At 41.1% G+C, this 17,181-nt stretch overlaps 1 protein-coding gene across 2 annotated transcripts in view; it reads left to right on the top strand.

The window, feature by feature from the left end:
* Positions 1-17,181, top strand: part of KLHL18 (kelch like family member 18) — a 49,206-nt gene that overhangs the window by 12,925 nt on the left and 19,100 nt on the right. For both annotated transcript variants that reach the window (XM_033131549.1, XM_033131548.1), the window contains exon 2: positions 15,701-15,831. In XM_033131549.1, coding sequence (XP_032987440.1) covers positions 15,701-15,831 — 131 coding nt within the window. The remainder of the gene's footprint in view (positions 1-15,700; positions 15,832-17,181) is intronic.

The following is a 17,181-nucleotide window of genomic DNA, read 5'->3' as shown; positions in this document are numbered from 1 at the left end:
ATTTTCCACCTGCTGGCCTGCCCTGCAGATTTTAGACTCTAGACTGCAACATTAAGTCTCATGAATCTCCATCCTGTCAGCCCACCCTATAGACTTCAGATTTATGAGCGCCAATAATTGTGTGAGTCAATTCCTTAAAATCAATCAATCTCAGTCTCCCTCTCCCTCCCCCACCCCACATCCTATTAGTTCTGTTCATCTGGAGAACCCTGATTAACACATACAGCAAGTGACCCAGTTCTGCATCCTCATCAGCATTTGGTATTGTCACTATTTTTTATCGTAGCCATTTTGTTAAATGTGTAGTAATATGTTATTGTGATTTTAACTTGTGTTTCCCCAATGGGTAGTGTTGATCATCTTTTCATGTATATCCTTTTTGATGAAATGTCACTTCGTGTCTTTTGCCCATTTTTCTCATTGGATTGTTTGTTTTTTTACTGTCCAGTGTTTAGAGTTCTTTATGTTTTTTTGCCAGGACTCATACTTGACAAATACGTCAAAAATATATTGTGAAATAGTATTAATTCCTATCATTAAATAGTCATATTATTTGCAATTAAGAATACAAATTTACAAATATAATTTGCAAACAATGATACTTTTGTTTTTATTTCATCACACCTCTGAGTGTGTAGTGGGAGGATTTGTACACCAGCTGACTCTGCCATTTGGATTGAACTGGGAATCTCCTGCTTATTCAGATCTGGGGAAGCCCGTTCCACCCACACAGAAAACATACTCTTTGCTGATCCCCTTTCATTGGATTCCTGCAGAGGAAAAACAGGAGATCCAAGACCCGAGCCCTTAAGTGAGGTCCTGCTGACTCGCTAATAATTAATAAGACCCTTCATTTCTTTTGTATCATTTAATTTTGAAATACTTTTCTTAATGTCACTATAAAGTCTCCCCATTTTACAGCAGATAAAGTTGAGGCCCAGAGAAATTGGGCCTTTATTTAATTTGCAAACAAAACTTATTTATTTATAGTGCAAGCTTGCAAATATTTTTCGAAATCTGTAGGTTGTCTTTTAATTCTTTTAACAGGATCTTTCACAGAGCAAGCGTTTTAAATTGTGGTTTAGTCTAATTTATCAATTTTTTCTTTATGGATTATACTTTTGGTCTCATGTCTAAGAACTCTTCACCAAACCCTAGGTCCTGAAGATTTTCTCCTCTGTTTTCTCCTAAAAATTCTGTATTTTTAAGTTTTACATTTAAAAATCTATGATCCATTTTGAGTAAGTGAGTGAGTGAGTGAGTGATTTATGTAAACTAAGATGTAAGTGGAAACTTGTTCGGAAAGCCAAACTTTGGATATCCAGAACAAAATTGCATATCCAGTTGCTCCAGCCCCAGTTGCTGAAAAGACTGTCTTTCCTCCATTTGAGGTGCAGATGCTTTTGTGCCTTTGTCGAAGATCAGCTGGCCATGCTTGTACGCTGCTACCTCTACCATGCAGTTTTTGCTTACTCTAGCTGTATAATCAGTCCTGAAATGGGTATAGTGATTCCTCCCATTTTCTTCTTTTTTTCTTTTACTTTTTTTTTTAACCTTTTTAACCATTTTTAAGTGTACAATTCAGTGGCATTACATGCATTTACAGTGTTGTGTAACTATCACCACTACCTATTTACAAAACGGTTTCAGAACCCTATAACATAAGCAATCATTCCTCATTGCCCCTTCCCCTAGCTCCTGGTTGCCTCTATTCTATTCTCCATCCCTATGATTTTGCTTATTCTAGACCCCTCATGTAAGTGGAATCATACAATATTGTCCTTTTATGTCTGGTTTGTTTCTCAAGGTTCATCCATGTTATAATATATATTAGAATTTCATTCCTTTCTTTAAAAAATAGACTTTATTTTTTTCAAGTAGTTTTAGGTTCACAGCAAAATTGAGCAGAAGATACAGGGATTTCTCATACACCACCTACCCCCATGATACACGTAGTATCCCCTGCTCTCCATATCCAGTGCCAGAGTGGTATGTTTATTACAGTTGTTGAACCTACATCGACACGTCATCACCCAAACCCACACTTTATACTAGGGTTCGCTCTTGGTGTTCATGTTATGTGATTTTTCATAAGTGTGTAATGACATGTATCCACCGTAGTTTACAGAGTAGTTCTACTGCCCTAAAAAGTATTTGTGCTCCACCGAGTCATCCCTCCCTACCCCTTAACCCCTGGAAACCACCGATCCTTTTATTGTTTCCATAGATCCTTTTGGCCATGGTGAATAATGCAGCTGTGAACATGGGTGTACAGATACCTCTTCGTGACCGCTTTTGTTTCTTTTGGGTACATACCTAGGAGTGGAATTGCTGTGTTATATTTTATTCTATGTTTAACTTTTTGCGGAACTGCCAAACTTTTTTCCACAGTGGCTATACCATTTTACATTCCCACCAGCAGGGCATAATGTTTGAATTTCTTCACATCTTCGCCCACACTTGTTATTTTTAGGTTTTGTTTTTTAAAAAATATCCTCGTGTGTGAAGTTTTTTCTTATAGTTTTGACTTGCATTTCCTTGATGACTAATGATGTTAACATTTTTTCATTGCTTATTGGCTATTTGCACTTTATTCTTCTTGCTCAAGATTGTTGTAGCTATTTTAGTTCCTTTGCCTTTCCATATAAATTTTAGAATGATCTTGTCTATATCCATAAAAATAATCTCACTGGGGATTTTGATAAGAATTGTGTCCAATCTGTACATCAATTTGGGAAGTATTGATATATTTACTGTGTTGACCGTTGTAATTCTTGAACTTAGTATGTCTCTCCATTTATTTAGATCTCTTTGATTTCTTTAATCAGCATTTTGTAGCTTACAAGTCCTGTACATTAGTTTTTTAGACTTATGCCAAAGTATTTAATTTTTGGAGTGATTACGTGTTTCCCCGAAAATAAGACCGAGCCGGACCATCAGCCCTAATGCGTCTTTTGGAGCAAAAATTAATGTAAGACCCGGTCTTATTTTAATATAAGACCGGGTATAATGTTATATAATATAATATATAATATAACATAATACCAGGTCTTACATTAATTTTTGCTCCAAAAGACGCATTAGAGCTGATGGTCTGGCTAGGTCTTATTTTCGGGGAAACATGGTGTATGTGTGTGCGTGTGTGTGTGTGTGTGTGTGTGTATGTATATATTTATATATGGTAGTTGACATTCCATATTATTCAACTTCAGCTGTGTATGTTGACCTTGTGTCTTGTCACCTTGTATCCTGTGACCTTGCTGAATGAACTCACTCACTAGTTCTAGGTGGGTTGTTTTGGTTTTTTTTTGTAGATTGCTTTGGATTTTCTACGTAAACCATCATGTGATTGGCAAACAGAAATAGTTTTATTTCATATTTTCTGATACGTATTCCTTTTATTTCACTTTGTTGCCTTACTGTACTGGCTAAAACTTCCAGGATTCTGTTAAATAGCAGTGGTGAGAGTGGGCACCCTTGACTTTTTCTGCATCTTATGGGAGAGCATTGTCTTTTTTAGCAAATACGTATGATGTTAGCTAAAGGTTTTTCGTAGACGTAATTTATCTAGTTGAGGAAATTCCCCTCTGTTTCTGTTGTTTTGAGAGTGTTTATCATGAATCGGTGTTGAATTTTGTCAAATGCTTTTTCTACATCAATTAAGAGGATCGTGTGACTTCTTTTTCCTTTGTTTAACTTGGTAATATGGTGGATTACACTGATTGATTTTGAATATTGAACCTGCTATGAATCCCTGGAATAAACCCTAGTTGGTCACAGTATATAATTCTGTTTTTTATGTTGCTGAATTCTATTTGCTAATATTTTGTTAAGGATTTCATGTGGAATACTGATCTGTTGTTTTACTTGTACTGTCTTTGTCTAGTTTTGGTATTAGGCTAATACGGGCTTCATAATAGGAATTAGGTGTTGTCCCCACCTCTTCTATTTTCTAGAAGAGATTGTTTAAAATTGGTATTATTAGTTTTTTAATATTTAGTGAAATTTCTAATGAACCCATCTGAGCCTGGATATCTCCTTTTCAGGAGTTTTAAAGTTACAAATTCAATTTCCTTATTAGTTTCAGGGCTAATGATCAGGATATCATTATGATGGGAGAAATGGAAGGTGGATTTGTGGGGAAGGAGCAACATTTCTCAGCATCTACTGTTCAGACTTACAGAGGAGGACGGAAGTGGCCCTTGTTCCGATCCTTCTGACCTCAGGCTGGTCACATACCTCAGAGTTACAGTGGGGGTTCAGATGGTGGTTTGGTTATCCCTGTCCAAAGTCATGATAACTTTCCAAGAGGGGAAACTGCTAGGAATTCAACAAATGAGTCATCCGAGCAAAAGATACCTGTCGACCTCTTCTGTGAACCCACAGCGTTCCCAGTCAGTAAAATACTGTGTCTGCCTTATGCCTTTGGTACCTGTAGTGGGTGCCATCACCTGGTGTTTTTACAAATGGGGTCCTTTAGACCGAGACTGGTGAGCAGAATGGGGGCCTTGAGGCACCACAAGGGTCCAATCAGAACTGAAGCCACTTTTATAATAGTTGTAGCTCCTCTACTAAGACCAGGCAGGAACGTCCCCTTCTCTGAATTTCCCCAGGGCTTGCTCTGGGCCGCAGTGCTCAGAATTCTGACTCTGAATGGCAGAACTAGCCTCAGCAAGACCAATATTTATTGGCTCATGTCAAACTGGAAAAAAGACAGGGTTTATGATGGGCCAGGGGGACTGAAATGCTGCCAAGACTCTTTCCTTCGTAGTCAGCACCCTCCTTCCACTGCAGACTGCTGGGCCACACGTGGAGGGTGATGGCGCATCTGATGTCTCCTTGCTTCCCTGGAGGGACTGTCCCTCTTGTTTCTTTCTCATGTGAAAAATCCTGAGGTAGGGTCCAATTGGTAGGGCTTAGGTCATGTGTTGTATAGTGTCATTGGAATGAAGATAGGAGACACTCCCAGAAGGTCAGGAGCACCAGCCAGAGCTGACATGAGATAGAGTCATATGTTTTTGGATGGTTTTTACTGACATGTGTAGAAACCATAGGTATTTTCTATTAACCCTCAAGTAAGCTATAATAGCTTATTAATAGATCCTCATCATAATATTATATATAGGTAATTGATAGTTAATATATTACTATGACATTATTGATATATACTTAATAGCTTTATATTATATAGCTATAGAGATATTTATTATATCTAGTTAATAATTAGTAAATAATAATAATAGACTGTTATAATAGCCCTCAAGTGTTATGATTACTTAAAGATTGACTATCCCTATTTTTATATGTAAGAAAAATTTGAAGGAAATGAGTAGAAAATCACAATGTCTCCTGCTCAGTCTCCGATACTGTTTTCTAAATTTAATAGAGAGAACCTGTGGTCCATTTTGACTATGACCTTTAGTGAAACTGCTGTCTTTTCCGTGGGGTTAATTATTTCACAGGGATTTGTTGATTTTCTGGGCTGCTATTGAGGATAGAGTTGGTATTTTGAGTTCAATGAATATTTACTGAGCTATTATTACCCTCAAGGAATTTGAAGTCCACTGGCACAGGTAAAACCAGAGAAGTACAGTACTTGAGACTGAAGCTCCACATCTGAAACATGGACTAGCCTGCCTCATCTGACATCCGAACTGGATTTTGGTTGGGGCAGAAGCTGGGCGGAGCTGACCTGGTGCTCGGTGGTTGCTGACTCAGGTAGAGGATTGGTTGGTACCTGGGGTGGGAAGGCAGATGCTTTGGGTCTCCGCGGAGGCCCCTGCCCGCAGTTCTGGTGGACAAGGCTGCATTATTGCTGAGGCTGATTAGCAGTTAAACTCCATGGGGTGGGAGGGGAATGGAGAAAGAGAGTAATTGTGTAACTGGTTAAGAAACTAAAGTTTTTTAAAAAGGCACATTGCTGGTGGCAGGCCCATACAAGCCATTAACGGCTCCTGTGAATGCTTCTGTTTCAGGTTGAGCTCATTTCCTTTTTAAAAGGAGCAAGCATTTTAAGACACTGTTTATCTCAGTGTTGAATTCCACAAAGTACAGACAGTTCCTACTAGTTTAGCAAAGGGAGTCTATAAACACCAGCAGGAAATCAGCTGTGGTGTGGGAGGTCTCAGGTAGGTGATCAGAATCTCCTCCTCTCTAGAGAACGTGTTCATGCCCCTCTTCATAATATTTGTTCCCTGTGACTCTAGAGCAGAAGTGAGCAACTTTTTCTGTCAAGGGCAGATAGTAAATATTTTTTGCTTTGCAGGCTATTGGTCACTGTCACAGCTACTCAACTTTACCATTGTGTGGGTGTCTGTGCTCCAATAAAGCTTTATATGTGGACACCAAAATTTAGATTTCATATAATTTCATATGTCATGAAATGTTAGTCTTTTAATTTTTTCCCAACCATATAAAAATATAAAAACTACTCTTAGCTCATAGGCTGCACAAAAACAAGAAGCAGTCCAGATTTTGGCCCATAAACCATAGTTTACTGACTCTAAAGGTCTTAAAAATAACTTCCATAAAGTTCTAAATTTGAGGACATTTTATTTATTTAACAAGCAGTTATGTAACAATCTGTGTTTTGGTGTCCACATATAAATGCCTGTAAATGCCTTACAGATATTAGCTAATTTAATCCTCACAATAACCCTGTGGGGACAGAGCCAAGAGTGCAGTTTCCAGGCTCTCGGCCTCATGTGGAAAGGTGCTGGCTCAGGTAGTAAATGGCCATCAACTGTGATTGGATGGCCATCAGCTGTGGCTAGTTGGCCGTCAGCTGTAACCAGTGAGCAATTGGCCACTAATATAACTGCCGTGGCTATGCTAGCAGAAAATGGGGGCTAGCAAGAAGATGGTAGCCGAGCTAGCAAGCGCAGATTGCAGTTAGCACAGCGGAGTGTGGGTTGGGGATTGCAGAGTAGTGGACGGGCAGGTTGCAGATCTTGTGGATCCTGCTTCCTGTGTCTCCAGCCCAGCCACCAGCGAGACTATAGTTGTATGACTACCCTATCTATGGCTCTGTGAGTGTTCCTTTTTGACCTCACCATATCCTGAGTTCTTATGTGGGGAGCAGGACTAGAGACCCTGCATGCCGTCCTGCATGACAAACCCCATGAGGCAGGGGACGTACTATTTACCCCATTTTGCAGATGTGTAAATCGAGGCACAGAGAGGTTGAGTAACTAGCCCAAGTTTACACAACCAGTAAATGGCAGAACCTAGGTTTCTACCTGGGTAATTTAGCTCCCGAGTACCTGTTCTAATCTACCCTGATATGATATCTGTCTTAAAGAATTTGTAATTATTGACTTTCTAGACTAAAGGAATTTTAGAGATTAATCCACCCCTAGTACGTACCCATTTTGTAGACTCATTCTTACACACCAGCTTCATACCCTTTATGATTCAAATCTGTGCCTCAGTAAAATTATGGATTGCTGCTTATTATGCACTTTCAGCATCTCTTGTGACTGCCTAAACGCTTAGTCTTGAACCCGACCAATACCAAGGGTAATTTGTCTGCAGGGCTGGGTGCTTAACTGCTCACTTGCTGTCTGATTTATGTTCCCTGTGAGCTCCTTGAAGGTAGGAGCAACAGTATCAAAATGTTTTCCATCCAAAACAAATCCATTGTGGGCATGTCTTTTGCTCTCTTTGGGAACACCTGTCTCAGATTACTTCCAGCTCAGATTTTGCCCTGCTGCTTTTCCTGCTTGAATAAGCAGCTGGTTGATTCTTGAGCCCCACCTGCCTGTGACAGGGAACAGAATTTGTGGTGTCATGCTACACTATCTGTGTTGATTCAAAGATACCACCAGGGCAGGGCTGGGACTAAAAAGTTTCCCAGTCTTTCAAGGAAGAAAATGGGAAGGAGGGTGAGTGTGTGTGCGCGTGCAAATCGACACTTGGGTAGACGTTGAGGTACTCAGGATTTCTCGTTCCTTTTGCTTAGCTACAGTCAGACTCTACTAACCAGGAGGGCCCTCGGAGGACCTCTGGTACAGGGGTTCATGGTCCACGGGCTTCCGTAGTTATTATTGCAAGGGACCCTCACATCCACAGGTGCAGCAATCTGTAGGCCAGATACATGATGTCTGTTATGTGTATGTCCGGTTACTTTTCAGACGATGTGGATGTCATCATGATCAAAGATAAAAGCTCTCCTGAATTCGTATAAGCTACTGTTACTAACACAACTACTACCTGTTGAGAAGCCCCATCCAGTTTAAGCCCCTTATTCACAAATGAAGAAACTGAGGCTCAGGGTGAAGGGGAAGAGATTTACCTGGGCCCACAAAAGGGAGCAGCTGGCCTGGAAGCTGGCACATTTGTATGTACCACGTGTACCATTTGTATGTACCACGTGTACCATTTGTATGTACCACGTGTACCATTTGCATGTACTACGTGTACCATTTGCATGTACCACGTGTACCATTTGTATGTACCACGTGTACCATTTGTATGTACCACGGTCTCTCCTGGGGTGGGCACACATGAAGGGATTGGCCAGTGCTTTGACCTTTATTGCTGGCTGTACTTTCTAATATTGTCTAATAGAGTGATTGTTTGCAATAACATTTACCAGTATTTGTAGAGCATCTCTTGAGAATGTCAGTTGTGTTTTTGTTTGTTTGTTTGTTTGTTTGTTTGTATTCCTTGCCGTGTTTGTTTGTTTGTATTCCTTGCCGTGCCCCCAGAAGTAAAATCGTGTATTCTAATATGGAAACCTGAAGCATGGTAAAATTGGGCAACTTGCTTATATCTATAGTAGAGCTGGCCCTAAAAGCCACAGTTTTCATCTCTGGACCAAGGTTCTGTCAATCAGACTGAACTTACGAGGACCTCAGTTATTTATATCTTAGGTTTTTAATGACTGTTGTTTCCAGCTGGGTGCAACAAAACGTTTGTTAAATCTCTGCGAATTGCCTGATGCTGTGCTAGGTGTTGTCACACGTATTATATATCACTTCATGATGCCAACATTGCCATTCTGAGGCCCCTTTCAGAAAAAGTTAAATAGCTCCAGTCTGCTCCAAAGCCCATCCATGCACTTATTCGTCATCTGTTCCCCATTATGGAGCACCTCTGGCAGGTTTGCGAATGTGCCCTTGTGTCATATTCCATTGGTGGCCAGGCTGGGACAAATCAGCACAGATCCATCCGTTCAGACAAGACCCACGATTGGCAGCAACGTCAGCTTCGGCTGCACAGGACAACACTGTTTTCCCACCGAGGCTTCAGGAATTTGGAGTGACCCTGGTGATTTGGTCAGATGACGTTCACATCAACCATTCTCGTACACTTTTATGTTTGATCTTCTCCGAAACTCTTGAGAAGTCAGATAAGTAGGAATGATCTCATCTGACAGGTTGGACAGGCCTACCTGAGGTAACGTAGCTGGTGAGGGCCTTCTGACTGCAGTGGTTGTGCCACCCTGCCTGCCTGGTGGCAGTGTGTCCTACCGCTGCCCCTGCACGCTTTTCTACCTCCAGACCTCCCTGCTTCCCTGCTTTTTTTGCCGTTCTTTCTTTCTGTGCTTTCCTTCACGGTCTCCTTTGCAGATTTGTCCTCCACTGGGTGATCTTTAATTGTTGGACTTCCTCCAGGCTGTCTTCCACCCTCTTCGTACTCTGAGCCTCCCTGAGTGATCTCTTCCGTGTCTCTACAACTCATGACTTCCAAAAGTGTCAGTTGAGCCTAGACTCATCTCTGTTCCAGACTAATTCATCCATTTCCTGCATAGTGTCTCTGTTTGGATGTCTTCCCAAGGCCTCGGTGTCAGCTTGGCCAAAACAGGACTCAATCTTCTACCCTCACGCTCCCATTGTGTGTCATTCCTCACCTGAGTGAATGGCACTTCCGGTTCCTGCTCTCCCTGCATGGAGAGGCCTCACCAACTTGCACATCCGTCCTCACTGCTGTTCCCTCGTTTCCTAACACACTTAGAGTGAAACGGAGAGTTCTGGGGTGCCCTATCTACTCTCCCAGCTGCACGTTACTTTCCTTTTCAGACCTATATCTGAATCATTTGATTTTTAACATTTATCAAAGGCATAGTTCATGATTCTAAAAACCAAGTACAGGATAGTGAAGTTGCCAGATGTGTGCATTTAAGTTACCCATTGACTTTTAGATGCTAATCTTCCTCCCCTTTAAGTAACTCCATTAGCTCTTTTCATTTTCCAAACAAAGCTGTTAACGGTATTAAAGTTACAGGAACTTAATAGTAGAAGCGATATGGAGGAACCCTTTAAGCAAGCAGGAATGTTTCAGTTTCAGTCTTCAGATCATATTATACAGAGCCTCTGCTCAGGACAAGTTTCCGTACCCACTCATTATAGAAGCCAAGTGGCTTGAGTGCTGAGTTGTTGCTACAGTTTTAGGGGAAGTGTGTTGGGTGTTCCAGATTGAATTGATTTTTTTTTCTTAGAAGCAAATTTGGAGGTGTTGGATGTACCTAGGAAGTCCTGTGATTCCCCTAATTTGTTTGGTAGATGCTGGGCATTGCCAATCATCCCACAGTGGTTAAGTGGCTGGTGCTGACACACATACTGATTAAGTGGTAGTGTGAGCCCAACCCCTAGGTGTGTATTGTGTCCACAGAGACCTAATCTCCAGTCCAGCCCATGCAGCTCCCACACGTGTTCATGAGTTTAGCTCTTTCAGTTCAAAGCATTTTGTTACAACATAGATTCATTTCTTTCCTTCTGTCCTGTCTTACACTTTGAACCTGGCTCTTCCCAATATTTTACATTTGCTCTCTGATTCCATTTCATTGATAATACTTTATGGTTATATACTCTTAAGTATTGTTTCAGAGGTAGGAAGAGAGAAATGTGATTAAAGGTAGGGATGTATGCCAAATAGCCTTAACTTTTCTCACCAACCATTTATATGTTGCTTATTGAATTTTTTTTCCCTAAATTCTGTTGGCACCAATTCACATTTCTTTGCCACCTTAAGCATGGGGAAGAGGAGAGGTTTCAGGCAACAGTGTATAATTGCAGATCAGTGGAGAAAGTAGTCTTGCATGAGCCTATGTAATTCAAGATGTTAAAATAGGGAGCACACTTGTCATCCTATATAAGCCATTAGATTGATCAGAAATAAAAGAATATTTTGATTTCCCATTTGTTTTGTCACTTTCTAAAAATGAACTTTTTACTTTGAGATAATTGTAGATTCCCATGTGGTTATAAGAAATAACAGTGAGATCCCATGTACTCTTTGTCCAGTCTCCCCCAGTAGTAATATGTTGCAGAACTCTGGTACAGTATCACAGCTAGGATAGCCACCACTCTTCTTCAGATCTTCCAAGTTTTACTTTTATTCTCTTGTGTGTATTTAATTTTATATAATTTTATCATGTGTTTAGGTTTTTAATTTTAATTTTGAAAAATGTCTCAGCTGGCTGAAAACTTGAGCTGGGAGGAGGTATTATTTACTGAGTCCCTCTCAAACTCCACTGGTAAACAACTCAAGCATAATTCCTTCTTTTTCACATAATAGCTAAACTATTGGGCAAGTTACTTAACTTCTATAGTAACTCGTCTATAGTTTCCTCATTTATAAAATAGAATTCACAGTAGCTACTTAATGTGGAACGTTGCTGTGAGGACTACAGTGAGAATTGTACAGTGGATATTTATCAAAAGAAACTCAATAAATGATCCTCTGGGTTTTTTTAAAGTGACATTTTAAAAACAGATTATAGGGGCCAGCCCGGTGGCCCAGGCGGTTGGAGCTCCGTGCTCCTAACTCCGAAGGCTGCTGGTTCGATTCCCACATGGGCCAGTGGGCTCTCAACCACAAGGTTGCCGGTTCAACTCCTCGACTCCCGCAAGGGATGGTGGGCTCTTCCCCCTGCAACTAAGATTGAACACGGCACTTTGAGCTGAGCTGCCGCTGAGCTGCCGGATGGCTCGGTTGGAGCACGGGCTCTCAACCACAAGGTTGCCGGTTTGACTCCCACAAGGGATGGTGGGCTGTGCCCCCTGCAACGGCAACTGGACCTGGAGCTGAGCTGCACCCTCCACAACTAAGATTGAAAGGACAACAACTTGACTTGGAAAAAAGTCCTAGAAGTACACACTGTTCCCCAATAAAGTCTAGTTTCCCTTCCCCAATAAAATTTTTACAAAAAAAACCCCAAAAAGCAAAAAACCCTGAGATTATAAATGAGAATAATTGTTTCTTTTAAAGCTTTTCACAAACATGTAGTATCCCTGTATTGTAGAATTAGAATGTCCCTTAATAGTTTTAGAACTAGTGAAGGACTCCCCTAAACATTCTTAGGTGATTGTCTCTTATTCTTTAAGATAAACTAAAATCTGCCTCCTTGTAACTTATCTAGATCTGTCCTCATCCATGTGATAACCCTTCTAGGATTTGAGGACAATTATTGTATCCCCACCCAAATTATGTTTTCAAACTAACTATGCTTTAGCTGTTCCTCTTAAGATGTAGTTTCCAAACCCTTTCCCATGTTGGTCTCCTTCTTCTAGGTAAAGACAAATTTGTTGTTCCCCTTAACACAGAATCCAGGTGTAATTTGGCTAGCATATCCTAAGACAGATAGGCCTGTCTTCTTTTTAGCTGAGCTTTTTTTGGAAACAAGGTCACCCATTTGATGCACATACAGCTTGTTCTTTTGTCTTCTTTTTCTTTCTAGATGAAAAATAAATACATAGTGGTTTAACACAGCAAATTGAAAACACATTTTAACCTCCTGTCATCCAATTAGAATGATAGTAAGTGGGAGAAGATATCTCAGCAAATGAGAGCTCAATGGAATGTTGAAGCCAGGAAGCATGTTTGATGAACTTAGTGGGCCAGAGGAACTGAAAGTGCCTGCAAGGGGGCGAAACTAAGAAGAAAGAGGATTTGTAATGCAGAACCCTGGAATAGCTCCAGAACTGAAGAAACCAAATTCTGAAAACAGGAAGATTAGTTGAAAGTTGTGTGAAAAGTAATTAGATGTCTACAATCCCTCCCCCACTCATTCAGGAGATGGGCGTTTTAGTCTTAGATATTGAACCAGAGGAACACCGAACATAGAAGGGATGGAATATGGAGCAAAACTGAAAATAAGGGCTTTAAGACAAAGTTCTAAATAATGAATGGTAGGACCATCCCCCTCTTTCACCCAGTTTCCAGAATATCTGCAGGCAGGCACTCCCTTGCAAGATGGGAAGATCCTTCTGATAAAATTAGCCCAAGAGAAAACGTTCTAAACATACTGTTTCTAGGGGTCCTCAATAAAATGGCGGATTCTTGCCTGATCACCTTTATGTGAAGTCCATAATTTGACAGCCCTAGCAACCCCCACCACACACACACACAGCTTTCAAACACCTTCTAAAAGTATGAGCAGGTGCTAAGCATCAAGAGACATTTAAAGAATACCTCTAATATAAAAGACAAAGACTAAACAAATGGGAGAGAAAAGAACTCAGGAAACAGTAAAAGCAGGGAGGAGGAGGAGAAGAAAATTTAACTATAATACTTGAGAGATATTAGAAAAGATCAACAAGATTCTTAAAAGGAACCTTCAGAAAATAAGAAAGACCTCTTGGAAATTAAATATATGATAACCAGTATAAAAAGCTACAACACAGAAATACTGGAGACAAAGCTGAAGCAAATTCCTGGAATAGATCATCTCTTTCAAGATGGAAAATGGGAGAGAACCAGTAAAAAAAATAAAAAATAGAGGATCGTTCTAAGAGTTCTAACACCTGACTGATGGAAATTTAGGAAGGAAAAGAATAGGCAACAGAGTGGAGGAAATTATCAAAGAAATGGTATGAAAAGATATTTCCAGAACTAAAATAATGTCTGTAGATTGATACAGTACAATAAATGGAAAAAATCAACATCAGCGTACAGCCCTTGTAAGATTTCAGAACTCAGAATAAAGAAAAAGTCCTAAAAGCTTCTAAAAGAACAGTCACATATTTAGGGTTACTGTTCAAAATGGCATTAGATTTCTCAAGAGCAACAACATAGAAGACAATGGAGCAATACCCTCAAAAGTCTGACAGAAGAAAATATTCCCAATGTAGAATTTTATAGCCAGCTAAACTAATGGGTCCTCTTCTGGGCTCACGGGGTAGCGGTAGGAGGAGGCCTGTTCCTCTTCATATGGGCCACTCCTCAGGGTGTGTTATCTGGCTTCCCCAAGAGCAAGTGATCCAGAAGAGACAGAGGAATTTGCAGTACCTTTTATGACCTAGCCTTCAATGTGACATACCATCATCATTCTGACGTGTTCTGTCAGTCATGCAAACCAACCCTGAGATATCATAGGAGTGGACTGCACAAGGGTGTGAATACCAGGAGGCAGGGATCATTGGGGGCTATTTGGAGACTGACTACCATAAGCAATAACTAATACTGAAAATTCAGGATGTGATGTTATAGGCACGTGACTTAGAAAAGTGGAAATAAATACCAGAAGAAAGGTTGCCCCTGGGAGCAGGAAGTGGAACCAGAAACTGCTGGTTTTCATTATAAGCCTTGTGGAACAACTTTAAGAAATATTTGTATGTATTTTTTTAATTATGAAAAACCACCAACGCACACAGCCATTTAACATCCCTGACACCAGTAGTAGAGGAACATGTGGATTATGTGAGAAACTCAGAAAATCTGATTCTAACAAGGATCCCTTGGTATTCGGAAGATTGTGTATTTGATCTGGAAGGATAGTTCAGATAATAAACCTGAAGTCCAGTGAAAAAGGGGACGTAGTGATAGAACCTGAGATAGAATCCTGGCCTAGATGTGACACAAAGAAGAGCATCTCACTAATGTGGAACTTGGGTGAAGGAAAGCGAAACTGCTTTGCTCTTTCTAAAGAGTGGAAAGTTCTTAAGTGGTAATGTTTATGCGGCTTGGAGCTATAAATGGCAAAGCTTATAAAGGGAATATCCTTTTGGCAGGTAGTTGGAAAGCAGCACTTTACAGAATTCCCTGGGCTAACGATGTGTTGGTGAGGGGTTGACACAAGCTGGAGAGTTTGCCTCTGTCCCCATGTGAGCCCTGTGCCTGGCGCCCGAGCACGTGGGCCACACAGAGCACCAGCCGGTTCACAGCAGCAGCCTCCAGCTGGCTGCTGCCAAGGACATTTCCTTGTGGTCTACCTCAGCCTAGTTGGTAGGTACCCAGGGACACCCCCCCGCAACGTTTGTGCCCACAATGCCTGCTCTGCCCTTAATCCCCATGTGCACCCCCTATTCAAGTTTGGTCTCGTTTTTCCTCATCTTTTCCTGTCACTACGTGTTTACCCTTCTTGAGGAAACCACTATTAGGAGCTCCAGGGTTCTTGGCTAGTTTGTCCGTTTCATCTGCCTTCTAATCAAACTGGGATCAGAATCAAGTGTTAGAGAAATCAGGTCTTTGAGTTGGTGTGGAAGTTGGGAGGGATGCAGTGAAGGCTACAAACTACCAGTCGAAGCATTCAGGCTTACATTTGTTAACCTCTTTACTACCGCGTTAAAATGTGTTTGCATTCTTTATTGTAACTGAGTACATTGCATTTAACGTACTTGAGGGTCTGCATGATAAGCCTCGGCTGTCATGTCCCCAGAACCATTCCCCTGGGCAGTGTTAAGCTGTGGAAGGGGCAGGTTGGGTCTTTGTATCTGTGTTCCTCAGTATCTGTCTTCGTGTTTCATTTTGCCCGCAGATTGGGGACCACAAATTCAGTGCTCATCGGATCGTCTTAGCGGCCTCCATCCCGTACTTCCACGCTATGTTCACAAATGACATGATGGAGTGCAAGCAGGATGAAATTGTCATGCAAGGGATGGACCCGAGGTACCAAACCCGTCCATTGGGTGTCACAGGCTGCTTCCAGGAGCAGCGTCAGCCTTGTGCCTGCTGCCATTCGGGGGGCTGCCGCAGGATACAGTATCTGTATCTAGCATGTTCCACTCACATAGTAGATAATTTGTAAACAAGTTAGCGCTTCAGCTGGTGACCTGAGACAGGGTTAAAATGAGGAGAGTTTTGATGGGTTTTTACTGTGCTAGAGTACACGTTTAGTAGGAACTAAGTCCAAAAGACTTTTTTTTTTTTTAGCTAAGACGGGTACAAAGGTGGTGGTATAAAGTTCTTCTCATTTTTCTGTGCTAGCCAATTTAACTGGCAGAATAGTTTTCCAAATAAGTGTCTTCATTCATTACCCTTCTCATCAGAACTTTTTGCAATGATGGAAATTTTCTATTGGTACTTTCCGGAATGGTAGCCGCTGGCCAAATGTAGCTATGAGCACTTGAAATGTGACTAATGGGACTGAGGAACTGAATTCTAAATTGTATTTAATTTGAATTAATTTAAATGTAATTTTAAATAACCATGTGTGGCTAATGGCTACTCTATGGGGCAATGGTTCTAGAAGGTAGCAGAAATCGTGGTTCAAGCTCAAAGGTTATCCTGTCTAAACGTCTTTCATCCAAGACAGCCCTCCATAACAAAGAATAATATTGGCCCCAAACGTCAGTAGTGCCAAGATTGAGAAATTCTGCCCTAGAGTAATTTTAGGGGCAGGAGGCAGTACCAAACCCCTGAAATCACATAATTGAAGCACTTAAAGCTGCCCTTACATCTAGAGTCACTTACTACTATACCCTCTTCATGGAAATACTTTCCCGATTTCTGTCTGAAGACTTTATGTAAACATATTCATACACATGACTTTTTGTGCCTTAAAGGGAAAAAGCCCTGTTTATGTGACTTAAAATACTGTGTTGCAAGTCTGTGAACTAAGACTGTGTGTGTCTGGCCTCGGCTATATCCAGGGGTCCCCTACACACCTACTACCATATGTGCCTGGCATTGTGCTGGGGTCTGGGAATGCAGCAGCAAACAAGACACACAAGGTGACTCGGGGGTGGGGGGGAGGACAGTAAACAAACCAGTGACTCTAAAACACTAGCCAGTAACCTGTTATTTGTTGCCTAACTTCTTAATCTCACAATGGTGAAAACTTGGGAAAGGAGCTAGGAAACTGTGGTACCCTCTGGATGACTGGAGGTGATCTGCCCCAATACACAGAGTATACCCACTGCAAGGCAGAAGTCTCAGGCCAGGTGGTAATAAGGAGACACAGAAGTGGGTCTCCAAGGGCAGTTGTACACTCTCTTCTCTGAGGTCTGTATCTGAAGG

This window comes from Rhinolophus ferrumequinum, chromosome 17, assembly GCF_004115265.2.
Source record: "Rhinolophus ferrumequinum isolate MPI-CBG mRhiFer1 chromosome 17, mRhiFer1_v1.p, whole genome shotgun sequence".
NCBI lineage: Eukaryota > Metazoa > Chordata > Mammalia > Chiroptera > Rhinolophidae > Rhinolophus > Rhinolophus ferrumequinum.
Note: the sequence above shows the minus strand (reverse complement) of the source record. Positions and strands in the feature narration are given on the sequence as shown.